A 17454-nucleotide genomic window follows, 5' to 3' on the forward strand; every position below is an offset into this window, starting at 1 on the left:
TTAGTTATTTTTACATAAATGCCTTTTTCGACCAATCTAGTTTTATAGTATTGCCAATTGGGTTACGCCGAACTCTTGAACATCAGAATAATCTGATTCTTATAAGTTATAAGTCTTCATATGTTTGATAAAGCTGTTTGGTTAATGATTTGTCACCAACAGCTTATTACTCAAAAATCTTAAAATTAAATTCATGCTGGACGTACAATATATAGGTATGAAATTATAATGGTTTAGACTTTTAGAGTCTAAACCTTAGACAAACAAAAATGTACAAACAGTCGTACATAAAACATAATTATTCTATTTAGCAAATAATGAAATTAAGAGTCACTATATGAAAATATTTTATACAAAATTCAGTAATACATTACATTTTTTTGGTTACATTTAAAATTTAAAATTTTTTTACACACTTAATTACTATTTTCCAATAAATGTTTAACAATTAAAAGGTTGATAGGTTTAGCATATGGGCTTATAGCGAATCCCATGTGACTGAATTTCTTCACCATTGTGATATTTTTGATATTGGGTAGTCGGTCTACTAACCATTTTACGTCCTGAAATTGAATAGATATAAATAAAAATATTTTTATATTATTAATTAATACTTATAAATTTAAAATTTTTATTCAATCAAGTTTATCTAAATAAATTTTTAATATTTTAATATTTTTCTCGGGAGCATTTTAAGCTGTGTATAATTTTACACCTGGAATTTATTTTAATAATTTGAGTGATTTAATATCAAATTTTTCAAACATAATTGGACTTTCATTTAGAACAGTGGTTCCCAACATCTCCTATTCTACGCCCCTCTTTGTAGATTTTCGAAAATCTCGCGCCCCCTCCTATAAACTGTAAAAATCGATCACCTTTTTTGGTGTACTTTACTTATAAACTATCTATATTCTATACAATATTCGGAGTGACAACTTTTTTATTGATGATAATAATTATGAAATATAAATAATAGTATAACTATCGTTCGACGTTCAGTACGAGTTTTGTCGTCGTAAACACAGTTTTATTATACTATAATTTAATATAAAAATGCTAAAAGTAAAATGTTCGATACCGAGTTGATGACTGCGTTGGTTTGTACAAGAATTTGGACATAATATTTTTTCTACCGACAGATTGTTGTTAAATTCTGTAAAATATGTAACGTGAAATTTACTGCTGAAAAACGATATATTCTAATTAACGGTAGACTCTACATTTTAGAATCTATATCCATTAATATATAAACATAAAGTTTTTTTTTACCAAAGCTAAGCTCGGAAACTACTTTACCGTTTCTAATAAAAATGAGATTTTTTAAGACTTGGAGGATGTTTTAGTTTTTTTTTTGTAACATGTGAACTTTACTCCCAGGAGGGTCGTAGATAATACGTTGAATCAAATTCGTATAGTCAATATTTCACATATTATAGTCGTTGGTATTGAAAAGGAGAAAAAAAGAACGAGTGAAAAAACTATTTTAACTGGAAACTCTATGTTCAGCGGCAAAGTATAATGGAGTCGAGGTGGTGACTGATAGTTGTTATACTATGTCAGATGATGCAAAAGGCCACAGAGCTACGAAAACGACGTATTGGACACGAATCAGTGGGATGGTTCATAGAATTTTCGCTGATTATTCTTGTTGCGTGTACAATTGTTGTTGGAGTTTTCGAGTCTTAAAATGGCGGAAACGCAATAGTGAAACCAGAGAAACTATCATTCTGTTTTACAGTTGGTTTCGAGTGTAGGTAGCTCAAGGAACCGATGTCAAATAGGTAGATATCACTATGTAATAATTAATAGATGACTTGTACAACTTGAATTCAAATTAACTGTTTTTAAACTGGTAAATAATATATATATAATATTATATAGGTTTGAAATTATATAGTAATATAGTATGTTTTCTTAGAACTATTTAAAGATCTATTAACTCCAGACTAGAATGCCATAACATAACATTTCCTTAGTACCAAAAAATGTTGTGAGCAGAGAATACAAAATTAATATTGGTTAAGTAAGTAATTTGAGAAATCAACACTTTATTTAAAACAAATATTGGAATATCTGAATTTGTAGAACTGTATATTTTTGGCAAGGAATAGGTTCTCCGTTCCGCAAACTCAGTCACGTGTCTCGTTTCAACTATCATGGGTTAGCTAAAATGAAGAGTTCACAATAATGTAAACATTTATAAGTGTTATTCATTCAAAAATAACGTTTCATAAAATAAGATGAACTATATAATAATATTTATCAAGTATATACAGGTTAAATAGTTATTAAAATTTAAAATAACTGTTGTTTTAATATCCATACCTTAGGCGGAGCAATGATATCATGTTTTGATTGATACACATATGTCGCCGCTGTCACTTTAGATAAATCATAATCAGGCGGAGTACTGGAGTTATAATGCTTCATATTTCCAATTTTTCCATAGTCATACTTTCGGAAGTAATCTGAAAATTTTATGATAATTAAACGATATGATATGTATTCGGTATACAATTATCATTAAATAGCTATCTGCTTAGCTTTACGATTACATACTTACAAGTATATTACAAAATTGAAATAAGTATTTGTGGATTACTACTTATTCACAGAACTCATGATATTATGTATCTTTATTATTTATTTGTTATTTGTTATTAAAAACAATGAATTGTGCTTACTCTGAAGTATAAGTTGGTAATAGTGAGTCATAACCTTAACAGATGTTGGCTGAGGATATGTTCTCAGGATTTCAATGGTATCCTAAAAAAAAATAAAACAATTATTTTTACTATAATTAAGGGTGAGGTCGTGTGATGTGTTTTTACACTTTTTAGTAAATATATATTCTGATGATCCAACATTTATTTAGGAACATTTTATTCAACTCAAGAAACAGGTATATAGATGGTCTTAAATTGTAATTACTATAACACTATTTATTATACATAACTTGAATGAAATATATTATTATAATTAGGCACGACTGGCACGAATAAATATAATTTATTAATATAATTTGAGTTATACTATTTAGTAGTCTCGACCTCAGACTATATGTAAGGCATGTAGTCTGTGTCTCAACTCGATTTGTTTTCATCAACATTTAAAGACAGAGTTACGTACGTAATTTATTGGTAGAAGGTTGCCTTGTACTTGAGTCATAACATAAAGGCAAAAATATTTCATGTATTTCTTCTCTTTACATTGGCGTCCTAGCCATTGATCGTCTGGATGTTTCATCTTAGGTATGTATCCTCTACCTCTTAAAGGTCTCTTATAATTTACAAATAAAAAAAATATGTTGAAATATATGGATAGTTTTTTAATCGTATTAATATGCAATTATGAACAATAAACATATTTACTTATGTAATTATGTAAGTAAGAACTATACATTTAAAAATGATGTAAACAAATAATCAAATGATTTTGTTGATTTCAAAGCAAAAAAAATTGTAAAACTGTAAAAGATACATTTTGATAGATAGTTGAATACTTCAACCATTTTCAAGTAAAATATTTTTATTATGAAAACATCTAAACGTAAATTCTTTGTACCAAAAACGCATTACCTAATGGTACTTACATGGAATAAATAGGGAAATATCTTGAAAATTATAAGCCTTCGGTCGTAGTACTTCATTCTTGCCGTGGGCACTATTAGCACTAATTTATCAATCTTTTTGTTGTATTCTGGTCTTTCGGCTAGTGCAATCAGACATATGGTAGCTCCAAAAGAATAACCACCCATGTGTAGTGTAGAGTATCCAGTTTTGTTTAAGATAAAATCAATGGCAGCAGTCGTATCATATATTCCCAATTCGTCAAAGCTTGAATATTAAATTATTGATTTTGGTTCATCATTATGTCGAGTAGTATATAGTAAATAAATTACATATTAAACTATGTTATTTGTTTATCTTATTTATTGGCATCGAACTGAATTATAAATGAAAAACTTTCTTATTAGGCTTACAAATGTTGGTCATGAATTTTTTCCTACTAAAAATGTCACCTACTATAGTGATTTGTATCGTTTTATTAGTTACTCTTTCTCACAGAACTTTCGTTTTTTTTTTTTTTTTTATAATAGGAAACGCTAGATTTGTATGTAGATATTTAATTTTTGAAGACTTAATAGTGCAACATGATGGGATAATTCACAAAGCTACTATAAAATGCTTATTAAAATTAACAGTTATATAATATATACTGCACTGCTTTGGATTTATATATTTTATACACTTTATGGGATGTAAATAATTTCAGAAAGAATAGCATGGTTGATCTTACCTGAAATCCCATGAAATATTTCTCAATGGAGTTACCAGGCCGGTTCTTGGATTCTTGATATATTTAGAAATACCAGCAAGGCGAAAATTGAGTAGCCAAACGTCAAAACCAGCATCAGATAATATGAAACCTTTGTTCGATAAACATTACAATTTGTATGAATTATATACCGTTATTTTAAAATATGTATTGGTATGTTTCAAAGTATGTCTTTTCATCGTACACATTGGTATTTAGATTGAAACAAAGGCATCGCTATTCCTTGATAATATATTTATTTATATTGCCTTCCATAGACTATAATACGATATTCCACGAGTTATCGTAAAACTGTTGAATAATATCAATAGTTCTTAATAATATTTTTGAAATTTATTTAATATTTTCATATTTTATCCAATTAAAGTTGATATAACTAATACTTCTAAATTCATGGATATACTTATAAATGTATAACCTATTTAATGTTATCTTAGTACGGAATAAAAATGTAGGTATTGTCATTTTGTTAATTAATTTTGTTCTCTTGCTTATAGTCATGAGAATTCACTTAATATAATAAATGTACCTATTTTATTTTGAATTTTATTTATTATAAATAAATATTTTCAATTAATTTCAAATTTATTTATTGATTTGTTTTATTCTATGATAGGCTTATGTGGCATTAGACGTAGATTATACCATTAAATATTTATTTCCTAACAATAGGATTACAAAACGACTGTTAAGATTTAACTTCATCGAATTTTGTATCAATAAATCAACAGAAAATGAAATAAAGGGTATATTATAATGATACATAGATATATAGATGGACAATGTTATAGTTATAACTAGGGCTGGGATTTTGATGCACTTTACATTGTTTTCCAAAGCTCACTGTGCGATGCTCGTCTAGTCACAAATTTGTTTTATGTACTTATGAATGAGAATAAGAAAGTTTATTTTGCATTTTTTGGGATTTTTTAGTTTTAGGTCATTTTCTTAGTTTTTTAGGGCATTATTTAGAGTTTTTGGAGCAGTTTTTGAGTTTTTGGAAACCAAGTATGAATTTGAAATTTTATTTTAAGATTTTTACACCAACATAGTTTTTATATAAATATAACAGATTGTAAGTAGTTAGGTACTCGTTATTTGTATTATATTATGGGACAAGGTTTGAGTGACCACCACCCGCATTTTCTGTTAAATAATCTTAAATCGGTAAAATCGACGTCCGATGATATCGTTCGATGTTCAGTACGAGTTTTGTCGTCGTAAACACCGTTTTATTACATTAATTTAATATGAAAACGCTAAAAGTAAAATGTTTGACACCGAGTCGATTGCGTACGTTTGTACAAAAATTTGGACATAATATTTTTTCTACCGACAGATTGGTGTTATTCTGTAAAATATACAACGTGAAAGTTACTGCTGAAAAACGATTTACCATACAAAAACATTTATCAAGAATTCAAGAGATAAATACACCAATAGAGTAGAACAGAGTTAATTAGAAAACGAGAAAAAGGATACACAATGTTTTATTACAGAAATACCAAATTGGTCGGAATATTTTTCAGATTTAACTCGTACATTTTTTTCGTGTAATATTCCGTTAAATAAACTCGAAAATTCTACGTTTTCTAAATATTTGGAAAAATATACCAATAAACAAACGCCTGGTCGCTCTACCTTATGAAAAAATTATGTCAGTATTTACGCATTTTTTAAGGGTATTTTTTGGAATTTTTAGTGCGTTAAAATCCCAGCCCTAGTTATAACTATGCTGTTAAGTGAAATAACAAGACGGGACTAAATAATATTACGATCAATTGATACATTAGCATTTTTAAAATAATATAGACGTTTTTTCGGTTGACATGTCTTATACTTCCTAGTTATAATTGTATATTTTTTATGACACAAAAATATTATTAAAATATACTTACTGAGAGATATATTGTTAAGTGTATAATACATTGACGTTCCATACAAACCATGCAATAGAATTATAGGTTTGCCAATTGTTTTGTTGCCATTTTTACTATACGGTATTCGTTCCATGCCTACCATGTAATGGTCTTTAGTTTCAACTTCATACAATTCTACTGGATATCCATTACTAATTATTTGATCTGCCTTTAAGTTAAAAATGAAAAATATTTACTAGATTATTTAAAAAAAAAAATAAATAAAAAAAAAACAGAAATATTGAACATATTTTCAGTTTAAACTCAGTGGACAGAAACTTAGTCAAAAATTGAGTTTCGATGACAAAAGCTGCTCAATATTTTCATTGTATAGAATAGAGATATTTAAAAATTGTACTAGAAAAAAGAAATGCATATGTCTTAAATATCTTAGTTATAATATGTCTTTCTGACTAGTAGGTACTCAAATTAAATTCTGTTATACATAATAGTGTTTATTTCCACGAGAAAATCAAATAATATTTTTTAAATATGATTTATGAATAATAATGGAAATACTGCACAACTGTTAAAATGTGTAGTATTATTTTATGTTACACTTCTACCTAAACTCAAAAAAAATAAAAATAAAAATATTTAATAGGTAATCTATCCATAATTTTAATTTTGGAAATATTTTTGAATTCGAGTAACTAATTTCCATTAAATATTCGGATAGTTATGTACGTTTTAAAGAGTATAGTTGGTTAGATGTACACATAGTAACTACACTGTGTATTTAATATTTATACATATTGTTAAAAATAATTATAAAAACGATATTTTGATTTATTTTTGTAATGGGCCATTATAATGGACCTAAATTTATCCATTCTATGTTTAATGTTAGTTACTCATTCACAGGATAATTAATAATTTTATTTTAAAACTTAAATAACATATTTTTGAAATAAATAAACGTCTGCATATGTATAAATGATCACTTTACACAATAAAATTATTAAAGATTTTTCATTGTTATTTAAAGATACGTTTTTAAAAATAATATATATTACTTACGGTTGAGAAAGTAGAAACAAAATGTTGCTGTACACTTATTAAAATACTAAAAGCAAAAGCTTGTAAGTAAAACATTTTATGTGCATGTATTGTTGATATAAAATACATAATTTACAGCTTTGAAAGAGCAGATGACTAAAATTTGTCTCATTTAAATCGTTTGATGAAATTATTATGAGAACATTTTTGAGTTGATAATTTATTGTTTATGAACTACATGAAAATATTAACGTCCACTCGAAATAAGTGAATAAATATTGGAATATTAGATTCTTAAGCTTAAATGACAATTCATCTTAGACTTCGGAGAAAAAAAATAAACAGCAGCAATAACAATTTCCACATCATTCAAATGTAATTTTATATATGCTTCAATCTCGAAAATTCAAGGTAGTCAATGAAAAATATTTGATTTAATGATAGTTAAAATAATTGTCATGTAATAAATTTAATAAAGTTAACAAATCATTGTGTGTATAAATCTGTGTACCTATATAAATATAAAACCAAACATAATCGTTCATTCAGGATTAAAATATGATGTAATATCTGACACCCTAAACATATTATGTTATAGATTTATATGTATTCGGTAAAGGCTGCGTGAATTTTTAAATAAATGAGTTTAAATAAAGCATATTGGAAATAGATATATTTATTAGGTTGTTTAGTTGTTACTACATATCAATCTATTAAAATGGTTAAACGATCATATTAATTGATAATTATTCCTATAGGATTAACATTTCTCTAATTTTTTTTCTTACATATTGTTCAGGTGGGTTCAAGCCTAAACAGAAAACAAAAATCAATTAATAATTTATTTGAGTTTTAAGATAATTAGCCGATATCCTCATCTTATGACTTACCTATAAAAAAATGTTTATGAATGAAATTAATTTAGAAACATTGACAAAAACATAATACGACATACCTACATTTTTAACTCAAATACATTAATTATTTAAAATTTAATATTTATATTGTGATTATGTGTATATTGTATAATAACGTATGCATTCCCATACAATCGTACAGTAATTATAGTGGTAAATATCTAGGTAATTATAGGACCAATACACGGAAGTATATACTTGTAGATAAAATATAATTCTCTTAAATTATTTACAAACATTATGTTTTAATGGCATCCATTAAAATCACCATCGAGTTGTAGATATTACGGGAGGTATATAATATTATACAAAATTGATTCTGAAATGACTTGTTTTTTCTAGACTTTGGATATTTGTGTTGTTTACGTATGAAATTATACTTAAAATTATATTTTATATAATTACACAAATTGTAGAGACTGCTGCATGTCGTGCAATAGTTTTGTTTTAAATTGTAATAGATTAGATTTATGTATCTAATTTAACTGAATTTACCTGTACTAAGTACCTACATCCTATTGTACTTTAAGTATACTTAATTATTTTAATTATATTATATAATAAAAATAAATAACAATTACTTCAGTAACTTAAGTACCGAACTAAATTAGCATACGCATATCCGGTAATTTTAATATTTTGTGACATTTTATTCATTATAAAATTAAAAATAATATTTACATATTATTAATTTTATGTTATGATTATTTTTATTATCATAAAAAAATTGAAAAAAAATTCACTATACCTTTTTCAATAAATTACATCATAGATATAGATAACATCTATATAAAGATTTAAAAGACCCAGTCGTCGGTTTACCCACAATTGTGTGTTTTTCTTTACAGAAATTCAATAAAAATGTACTACCAACAATTTTTACGTTAGAATTGAATGAATTATATGAATCAAACAGATTATAATATTATATTACCTATATATGATTAAAGAACATGACATATAACTAATGAAGGTATAAAACTATAAAGGCTTTAGGTATTAACAACTATTTGAATGTCTATTTGATCATTTCACATTCGTCAATCCTTTTCGAATTCAATTTTACAATTGTTGTCCATTTTCGTATGGCTGATAGCGTATACCTTATGGCTTATAATATATATAAATTGTTTTATACCTCATGCGAAGTCTGTGGTGTCCAAATATCAGTGAAACACATCATAACAGAATGCCTAAAATACCAACAAGAACGACAGAACACCGGGTTGGATACGACCCTCGACATCGCATTGGGACCCAATGCTGTGGAGAACAAAAAGATGATTCTTTTTTTGAAGTCAACAGGCCTTTATAATATATAATATAATTTAATAATTTACAATTGTTTTACTCCTTTTTTGTTGTTGTTTTGTTTATAAATATTAAGAGCCCATACTGTTATTGTAACCCTTTAAAAAAATGCTGTTAAAATCTTAAAACTTGCAAATATAACATTACTGTAACTAATGGCCACATAGCTGCCGAGTTTTTATTTGATCAATAAAAAAAAATAGTTTTATTGTTATATATTTAGGAGCATACAATTTATTACAATCTGATGTTTGACATTTTTAATCATAAAAGTTGAACGACACGAAACATAACTCATAAGTACCTATATAATTACTACTATATAGAATTTTAAAATGTAACGTGTATTTATAACGTATAAATTTAGCTTATAAATAATAATTAATTACCTAAATTTAAGTAATAATAATAATATATAATAATTTTTATCAAATAAAACGTTGACTATTCTTAAAATAAATAAACAAATACATAGATACATAATATAGGTAAAATAATTTAGAACAAAAAAATTCTATTTAAATATAATTTTATTGCCCGTAATAGTATGGTTTATGATCAGTATAATCGAACATAATTCATAAATAATGTTTTTCGAAATCAATTACGATTCGTGTAATATATGTAAAAAGTTATATAACCCATGATAGACTTTAACCTTTTATACTCATTGAATGATTATTAAATAAGTTTATTTTCTAGACTAAATGTCTAAATCAGAGAAAAAATACATAGGTAAAATTAAATCGCAAATTTGTATTTATTGTTTTAACATAAATTATCAATAAGAATGTACATTATATAATATTTTACATGTAATGTATTCATATAAAAGCAAAATGCACTTTTGAGTTACACAATAAATAAAATTATTAATAGTTACATAAGTATTTATTGTATTATTGAATTATTCGTACAATATCGTTTTAATATGTAACAAAATCAACAATATTTAATAAAAATTCTATAATAAATACTGAAATACTATTTTACGAAATTATATTCTAATTTTTAATTGAATGCATTTGTTAACAATGCATTTTTAATTTTACTATTTACAAGCCGGTCGATGTTTTCATGCATCACAAAACTTAGATGCCCGAACTTTATGCTATTGATGTAGTAGACGTCTTTTACATTCGGCAGTTTGCTTCTCAACCAATTAACGTCCTATAATAATATTCGCAAAAATTTTAAATGATTAGTAAGCCCAAACAATAAAACAATCTTAATACAACTACATTCTATAGTGTATGACAATGAAATAGTTTGGTAAAATTAGGTCACCACTAATGCCTTTTTATACAAATATGTACAAATAAATACCTTTGTTGCAGATAAATGATCATTTTTTGAGTGTAAAATGTAAACCGGAGAAGTAACTTTGTTCAAATTATAATCTGGCGGTGATTTCATGTTGTAATATTGCATATTTCCATTCACTCCATAGTCATATTTACAAAATCTTTCTAAAATTATAAAATGATAGTTTATCATAAATGTTTAGTACAATAGTTATTACAACAAATTATAAATATTATAAATATTTCAACAAAACTAAATAAATATATATTGAGGGTTTTATTTGATTTATTTTCCAACTAAAAAAAAAGGAAATCAACTTTTAAACATTATTGTAGAATGAAGGTTGGTTTTTTTTTTATCATTAATTAGTTGAATAGTAAATGTTTTTTTAAAGTATTATCAGAAATACTGATTTTTAGCTGTTAAAAATACAAATATTTATAAATACCTATCTATTAATGTTATGTAGTTCAATATAAAGTTTCTACTTACTTGATGACATCAATTGAACCCAATGGAATAACATTTTTTTAGATACCGGTTGTGGAAAATCTACAACAGTACTGATCACTATATCCTAATGTGTAAATAAGAAATTTTAAATGAAATAATTATACAATACTTTGATAAATATTGAAAAAAGTAAATAGGTATATTACATATGCTTATATAAATAGGAGCTGTTACTACAGGAACAAGGTAAAAAAATGGGTAAGTGGATGTCGCACTGTGTAGGTACTGTAGTTTACAAGTGAGTTACTATAATTTGTGGTATTAAATTTGAATTTTGAACAAATTTGTCTAGCACTAGAACCAAACCCACAGGACGTTAAAAGCTTAATCTTATTCTTAAAAAAAAAACAGAATTGTACAAATTAATTTAATGTAATCATGTAAATACTAAAATACTAACAATGTAATCAAAAATTCGTGTACTATTGGCCTAGTTGTCGATGTATATTTCAGATCAATAAAAACAAAAAAAAATTGAATTCTATGATATATTATCATTGTATCTATACGAAATACGAATCTGAGTGGAGACGGTTTGTCAGTCTATAAAAATGTATAGTTTTAAACTATATTAATTATGTTATTATTTAAAAAAAAAAAGTTAGGGATCTATATAAAATAAATTCTAAATTAATCAAATCAGATTCATTATGTACCCGACTCACTCAGTCATTAATAACATTACCTATTTATCTATTATAATAAGAATATAAAACTTAGAAATTTTAAGTACCCACGAATAATATTTTTAAATTACAATAATATAGCTAAAATTGTTATTCTTGGTTATTTAATATGTAATTTCATCCAAATTGAACTTAAAATAACTAAAAAAAAAAAACCGTGTATATATAGCTTTTGTATTTCTTCGTTACAAAATTAAATACTCATGTGGAACCTTGTTTTAAAATTTTTGACACAAGAATAAAATTTATTGACATATGGGATAAAAAACTAAAAAAACCAAAAATTTCAAATGTTTATAGATAACTTAAAAATATTTGAAATGTTTTTGATATTTTATCAAGTATAGGAATTAATAAAATAAAAGTATGGTGTAAATTTCAAATTTCTACAGTCATTTGTTTTTGAATAACAACAAAATTATAATATCGGTACAACAGAAATTGAGTGAATATCCAATGTTGTAATTTAAATGCTCATAAAAATTAAATTTAACTTTCCGATAAAAATGTCGTATTTGATAAATTTAGAAAAACGCATGAAGAACAATATATTAGGAGTTTTGTATTAAATTTTGAAGCTTTTTTACAAAAAGAATAAAATTTTCTGTCATTTATATAAAACAAAAAATTAAAAATTTCAAATATCTATAAATAACTTAAAAAGATTTGGAATATTTTAAAATTTTTATCATATATAGAAAAAATAAACATTCAGTAAAAATGTCATGTGTTTACGATAATTTGTTTTAGAGTTACACCAATATCTAAAATTGATTTTGTGTAAAAATTTCCGTTTTTCCTTAATTTTTTTTGTTTTTCCGGGTGCTTTTGAAAACTACTAAGAATTTCCCAATGCAACAACTAGATTCACTTTCCAACCGGAAAAGCTACTGAAGTTGAAAATCGAAGCATTATTTCGACAACTTATCGTATACACAGGCACAAAAAAAAAACTGAATAAAAAATCACACATCATTGTAAAATCAATACATTCATTGCTACGCATAGAATCTAAAAATTATGGTTTCTTGTATTTTTAGTTTAACTCTATTCATATTTAACAATTCGTAGTTGGAATACTTTTTGTTTTATGGACCAATTTGAATGTACCAAATTAAACAACTCAACACATTATACGCGATTCGTTGAATACGAATATTATACTGGATACTGTACTTTTTTCCCTTCGGTTCTATATATGTATAATGATTAGTGACTAAAATGTATATTATAATTATTATGTACTATATAACTTACTTTTTTGTAATTAATTCTAGACCCTTGTGCAGTGTCTATGTATAATAAACAAAATGGATAGAAAACTCTATAAGTACACATCCACCTCAAATAACGATGTGCAGCATCCGGATCTTGAGCAGCCGGGAAAAAGTTTTGTTCCTTCATTGTGTACTAAAAAAAAATTTAGAAATACATAAATTATTTATGTAACGAGTTGATCATAAATATTATTATGGTTTTTTTTTTTTAATCTAGGTACCTACTCTCGACTCTCGAGTTGGAAGTTACTAATTATTAGGGAGTGAAATTTGTTATACTGCAGTTATCATGTGATTTGCGTGTTATTGTCACACATTCGATAATAGTTTATTTAGATACCTAATTAAAAATATGTTGGTAAATCTAATTTTATGACGGCTAACGAGTTAATATGTATGTTGGATTCAATTTTATGGTATTTACATTTTTAATACGCGGCCAACTGAGTAATGAAGTCTGATATTAAAAACTAATTTATTACAATTATTTAGTCTCCCGTTAATCAGAAAAATAATAAAAGTAATATTTAATTTTAATTCAATGCCAATCCGATTTATTTTGATCCTACTACTTTCCGCAAGTAAGTCATCGAACCAAGACATAACCGTCGGCGATTTCGTAAGTTTGAACTCCCCCTCTAAATCCTATAGAGGTTATTTTTTCTGGTTGTCGACATGCTTGTCTGGAATATAATATAGATTGTACAATTATAATTATAATTTGTCTATTTTGATGCTATTATTAGATACCTATACTATATTTCCATGTAGAATAATTTAAAAATTAATCATCGAGGATACGGATAGATGATTTAGGTACATTAAAATTGTTTAGATAATTATTTTGTTTTATCATATTTTTAGTTACTTTAAACAACATGGAACCACGATAAAATGCAGAGACAGGAAATCCGTACGATATCATTCTGGTCGTCGGCGCCATCAATACTAATTTGTCGATTTTACTGTTGTACGAGGGCTTTTCCGATAGCCCGACAAGTGCAATGGTTGCGCCCAACGAGTAGCCTACGATGTCTAATTTTGCACGTCCTGTTTTGTTTAGGACAAAGTCGACGACGGCCGGGAAGTCGTAAACGCCCATCTCGTGGAAACTAGAAATATAATATATAGAAAAAATCCAAAGTAAGCGGTAGTTAAGTGAAGTACCTCCGTCAAGATAAGAGTTTATATTGAAATGATTGCCCATCATTTCTATTTTACTTTAAAATTAAAGTAACTATCGCCTGTGAAATTATAGTACGACAGAGTCATCAAAACATTGTATTGAGTGCAAACGCTTGACTTTTAAAAAATGTATGGATAAAAAAAAATATCGGATGTAAAATTGTTTGTCGAACATTAATTTAATGAATTCACAACACTATAAACGCGTTTTCATGAATTTAAAAATTGATAGTTAATATTGGTGATATTTGACTTTGAAATTATGTGATTAAAGCTTTGATTTTCAAAGTATAGTGCGTACGTAAGGAACCATTTAAAAATATATATCAATTAGAAAAAATTAAATATTATCTTAAAATGTTGACACATGTTTTTTCTAATAAAACTGGTCAAATAATAAGTACTAACTTACTAACTTCTAATATTTCATTCAGATAGGTAAGAATATAAAATAAAAATATAATTTATAAAATAATTTAATCTACATAATTTATCAATATCTGAAAAACCTATGTATAATTTATTGATGACAAATTCCAGATTCCAGATTTTACAAATTTATAAGCAATCATAAGATCATCATAATATACCTAAAGTCCCATGACATCTTATTCATTCTTGGTGCCGTTCCCGCTTTCGAGTAAATACTGTATGTTCTGGACAAGCCCGTTCCTCTGGCATTGAACAACCATACGTCGTATCCAGCGTTAGATAGTGAATAACCTGTGTTTGATTGCATTTCGTAAAAACATTATTTACGTACAGCAAGTATTATATAATTATTAAGTTTAAAGTTATTAGAATACGTTTTATAAGTGTCGGTATTGGAATTATTTATAATTACAATACTTGAAACATGTATGTAGGTATAGTGTTATTCGAAAGAATGATCACGCATATATTTTGGCTGCCTATAATAAATAGGCGACCCACTGATCACAAAATACTATTTAAAAAATGGTAATTAGCGTAAGTTACTAATGATTGCAGGCTATATCCACATAATATTTCTGCTTTTCTGGAACTCATCATAATATTTTAATAACATTAAATATGTACAGCAGTGTAACAATTTTAACACCATTAAATTATAATAATATAATATTTATAAATATTGACAAATTGATTTTTTTAAATGAAGTATAGTTAGTGCAAATCACGATAGTATGAATGGTACACTTTTTAACAGGTTTGTGACATTTTAATTTTCCATGATTTCTAAGAGACCAATGTTGATGGGAAATAATCTAACACACTCACAAAAATAATGTACTATATAATGTAGGTACTTTGTAGTTTTTTAGGAAATGGTTCAACTTTCATCTGAGAAATTTGATAAATTAAAAAATTAAAATGATATGCTTTTTTAATGTTTAATTTATCATGTTTTAAGTTAAAATCATTAAATTTCTCTGAAAATTGAAAAAGTGGTAGGTACTAGGCACAAATGCACAATAAACATAGGCCAAAGATATTATGATTATTAAAAACGACGAGATTTAGAATATTATTTAATATTTTATCTATTAATAAACGTCAAACACTTTTAAATTTGAACAGCTTTATCGGTTTTCCATTAAAATGAAAAATTTTTATAAGCAGTACTACTTAGTTATATATGTATTTTCGGCGGGTAGGATTTCGTGAATTTTCGATTTATATTGTATTATATTAATTTTTTTATTTATTATCAAAATAGTAGGTACAATTTAATAGTACACTAGTTATAAAATATTCAACAACATTTTACAAATATTATGTATCGTATCACCGTAAAATATCGGGCCACACACTATATATTTGTATAGTATACATTAATATGACTTACTCAACGATTTATTCGTATTCGAGAATATGTAGGAACTCAGGAACAAACCGTGCATCAACAAGATAGGCTTTCCAATGGTCCGGTCACCGGTTTTGCTATAAGGTATCCGTTCCAATCCTAGTGTAAACTTATCCTGAGTTTGGAGCTTGTACTTTTCCAGTGGATAGCCCAATTGGATGATCGATTCTTCCTAATAATATTATATTCGTCGGTTAAAAGGAAATTACGTCGCACACGCGTTTTGTACACGAAAATGAGATTTCAACAAAAACGAATAAATTCATAATTCTTACGCCGGGTAGGTGTAATATATGCGAAATTCGGTAGGTACGTATTATATGTATGAACGTATAGGCGTAATACTTACGGTATTTAACGGCGCATTGCATTTTATGTGACCAATTAGCGTAGTAATTATTAACAAAGATTTACACAATATATTAAATAAATGAAGCATAGTTATTATTATTATTATTATTTGGATAAGTATTAAATGAGAAGAAAAAAATGAATCTACGCAAATGTTGATGTTATGTACTTATATATGAGAAGAACATGTTTAATACTTGATATATTATATACAGAGTAGACAATGTACATCCGAATATAGTATTTATATACAACGTGCATGTGCTCTAAGACAATCCAGACAATATTATATTGAAAATATTTAGGTATAAATCGGAAATCATTAATTTTTTTATAGGAACTCATCAATGTTCAAGGGCAAGAACGTTAATTGAGTTTATCGGTGTGAAGATTGAAATGCCGTAGTCTATCGGTTATTAATGGTCACCGAGAATGTATTTTTTATATAGTATCATATTAAAAGTAGGTGCATTTATTAATTGTTGTTTTTATTGCCATGGTTCGTGGCGTATAACTATCAGATTTGTTGTGTTACTGTGTTAGGGAGTAATAGTATAAACACGTTATATTTAAATATGATATAAAATTATGTATTTTAAACTATAAATAGAATGATTCATCAATCATTCTCATCCCATTATTTTCATTTAATAGTGAATTAATCCAAATTATGATCTTCAGAATTTTTAAGTATACATTCTTAAAGACTACATTTTCAAATGTTTGAGATTATTATTGTAGTTTGCACTACTTGAAGAATGTTCTATGGCGATATCAATTTCTATTTTACAAATTAGAATCCCG

At 26.2% G+C, this 17454-nt stretch overlaps 1 protein-coding gene across 1 annotated transcript; it reads right to left on the reverse strand.

The window, feature by feature from the left end:
- Window positions 1–284: 284 nt before the first annotated feature.
- Window positions 285–16756, reverse strand: LOC107162149 (uncharacterized). Its single transcript, XM_089218317.1, has 16 exons — window positions 16649–16756; window positions 16282–16471; window positions 15044–15176; window positions 14137–14380; window positions 13249–13401; window positions 11285–11369; window positions 10814–10956; window positions 10511–10657; window positions 7281–7391; window positions 6240–6429; window positions 4303–4432; window positions 3596–3839; window positions 3133–3282; window positions 2688–2769; window positions 2329–2471; window positions 285–563 (listed from the first exon to the last, which is right to left on the reverse strand). Exons 1-16 carry the CDS (start codon window positions 16736–16738, stop codon window positions 417–419), a joined length of 2382 nt encoding a protein of 793 aa, XP_089074443.1. The 5' UTR covers window positions 16739–16756; the 3' UTR covers window positions 285–416.
- Between the last annotated feature and the right edge of the window lie 698 nt (window positions 16757–17454).

This window comes from Diuraphis noxia, unplaced genomic scaffold (genome assembly GCF_037042655.1).
Source record: "Diuraphis noxia isolate RWA-SAM2 unplaced genomic scaffold, SU_Dnox_SAM2 contig0002, whole genome shotgun sequence".
Classification (NCBI taxonomy): Eukaryota; Metazoa; Arthropoda; class Insecta; order Hemiptera; family Aphididae; genus Diuraphis; species Diuraphis noxia.

What these genes read in the sequence shown, in the direction of transcription:
- LOC107162149 (XM_089218317.1), bottom strand. Translation starts at nt 16,738, where the DNA reads ATGCTTCATTTATTTAATATATTGTGTAAATCTTTGTTAATAATTACT. An exon ending in GCAATGCGCCGTTAAATACC is followed by an intron (nt 16,472 to 16,648) that starts GTAAGTATTACG and finishes TAATATTATTAG; the next exon opens with GAAGAATCGATCATCCAATT. An exon ending in ATCATTTATCTGCAACAAAG is followed by an intron (nt 10,658 to 10,813) that starts GTATTTATTTGT and finishes ATATTATTATAG; the next exon opens with GACGTTAATTGGTTGAGAAG.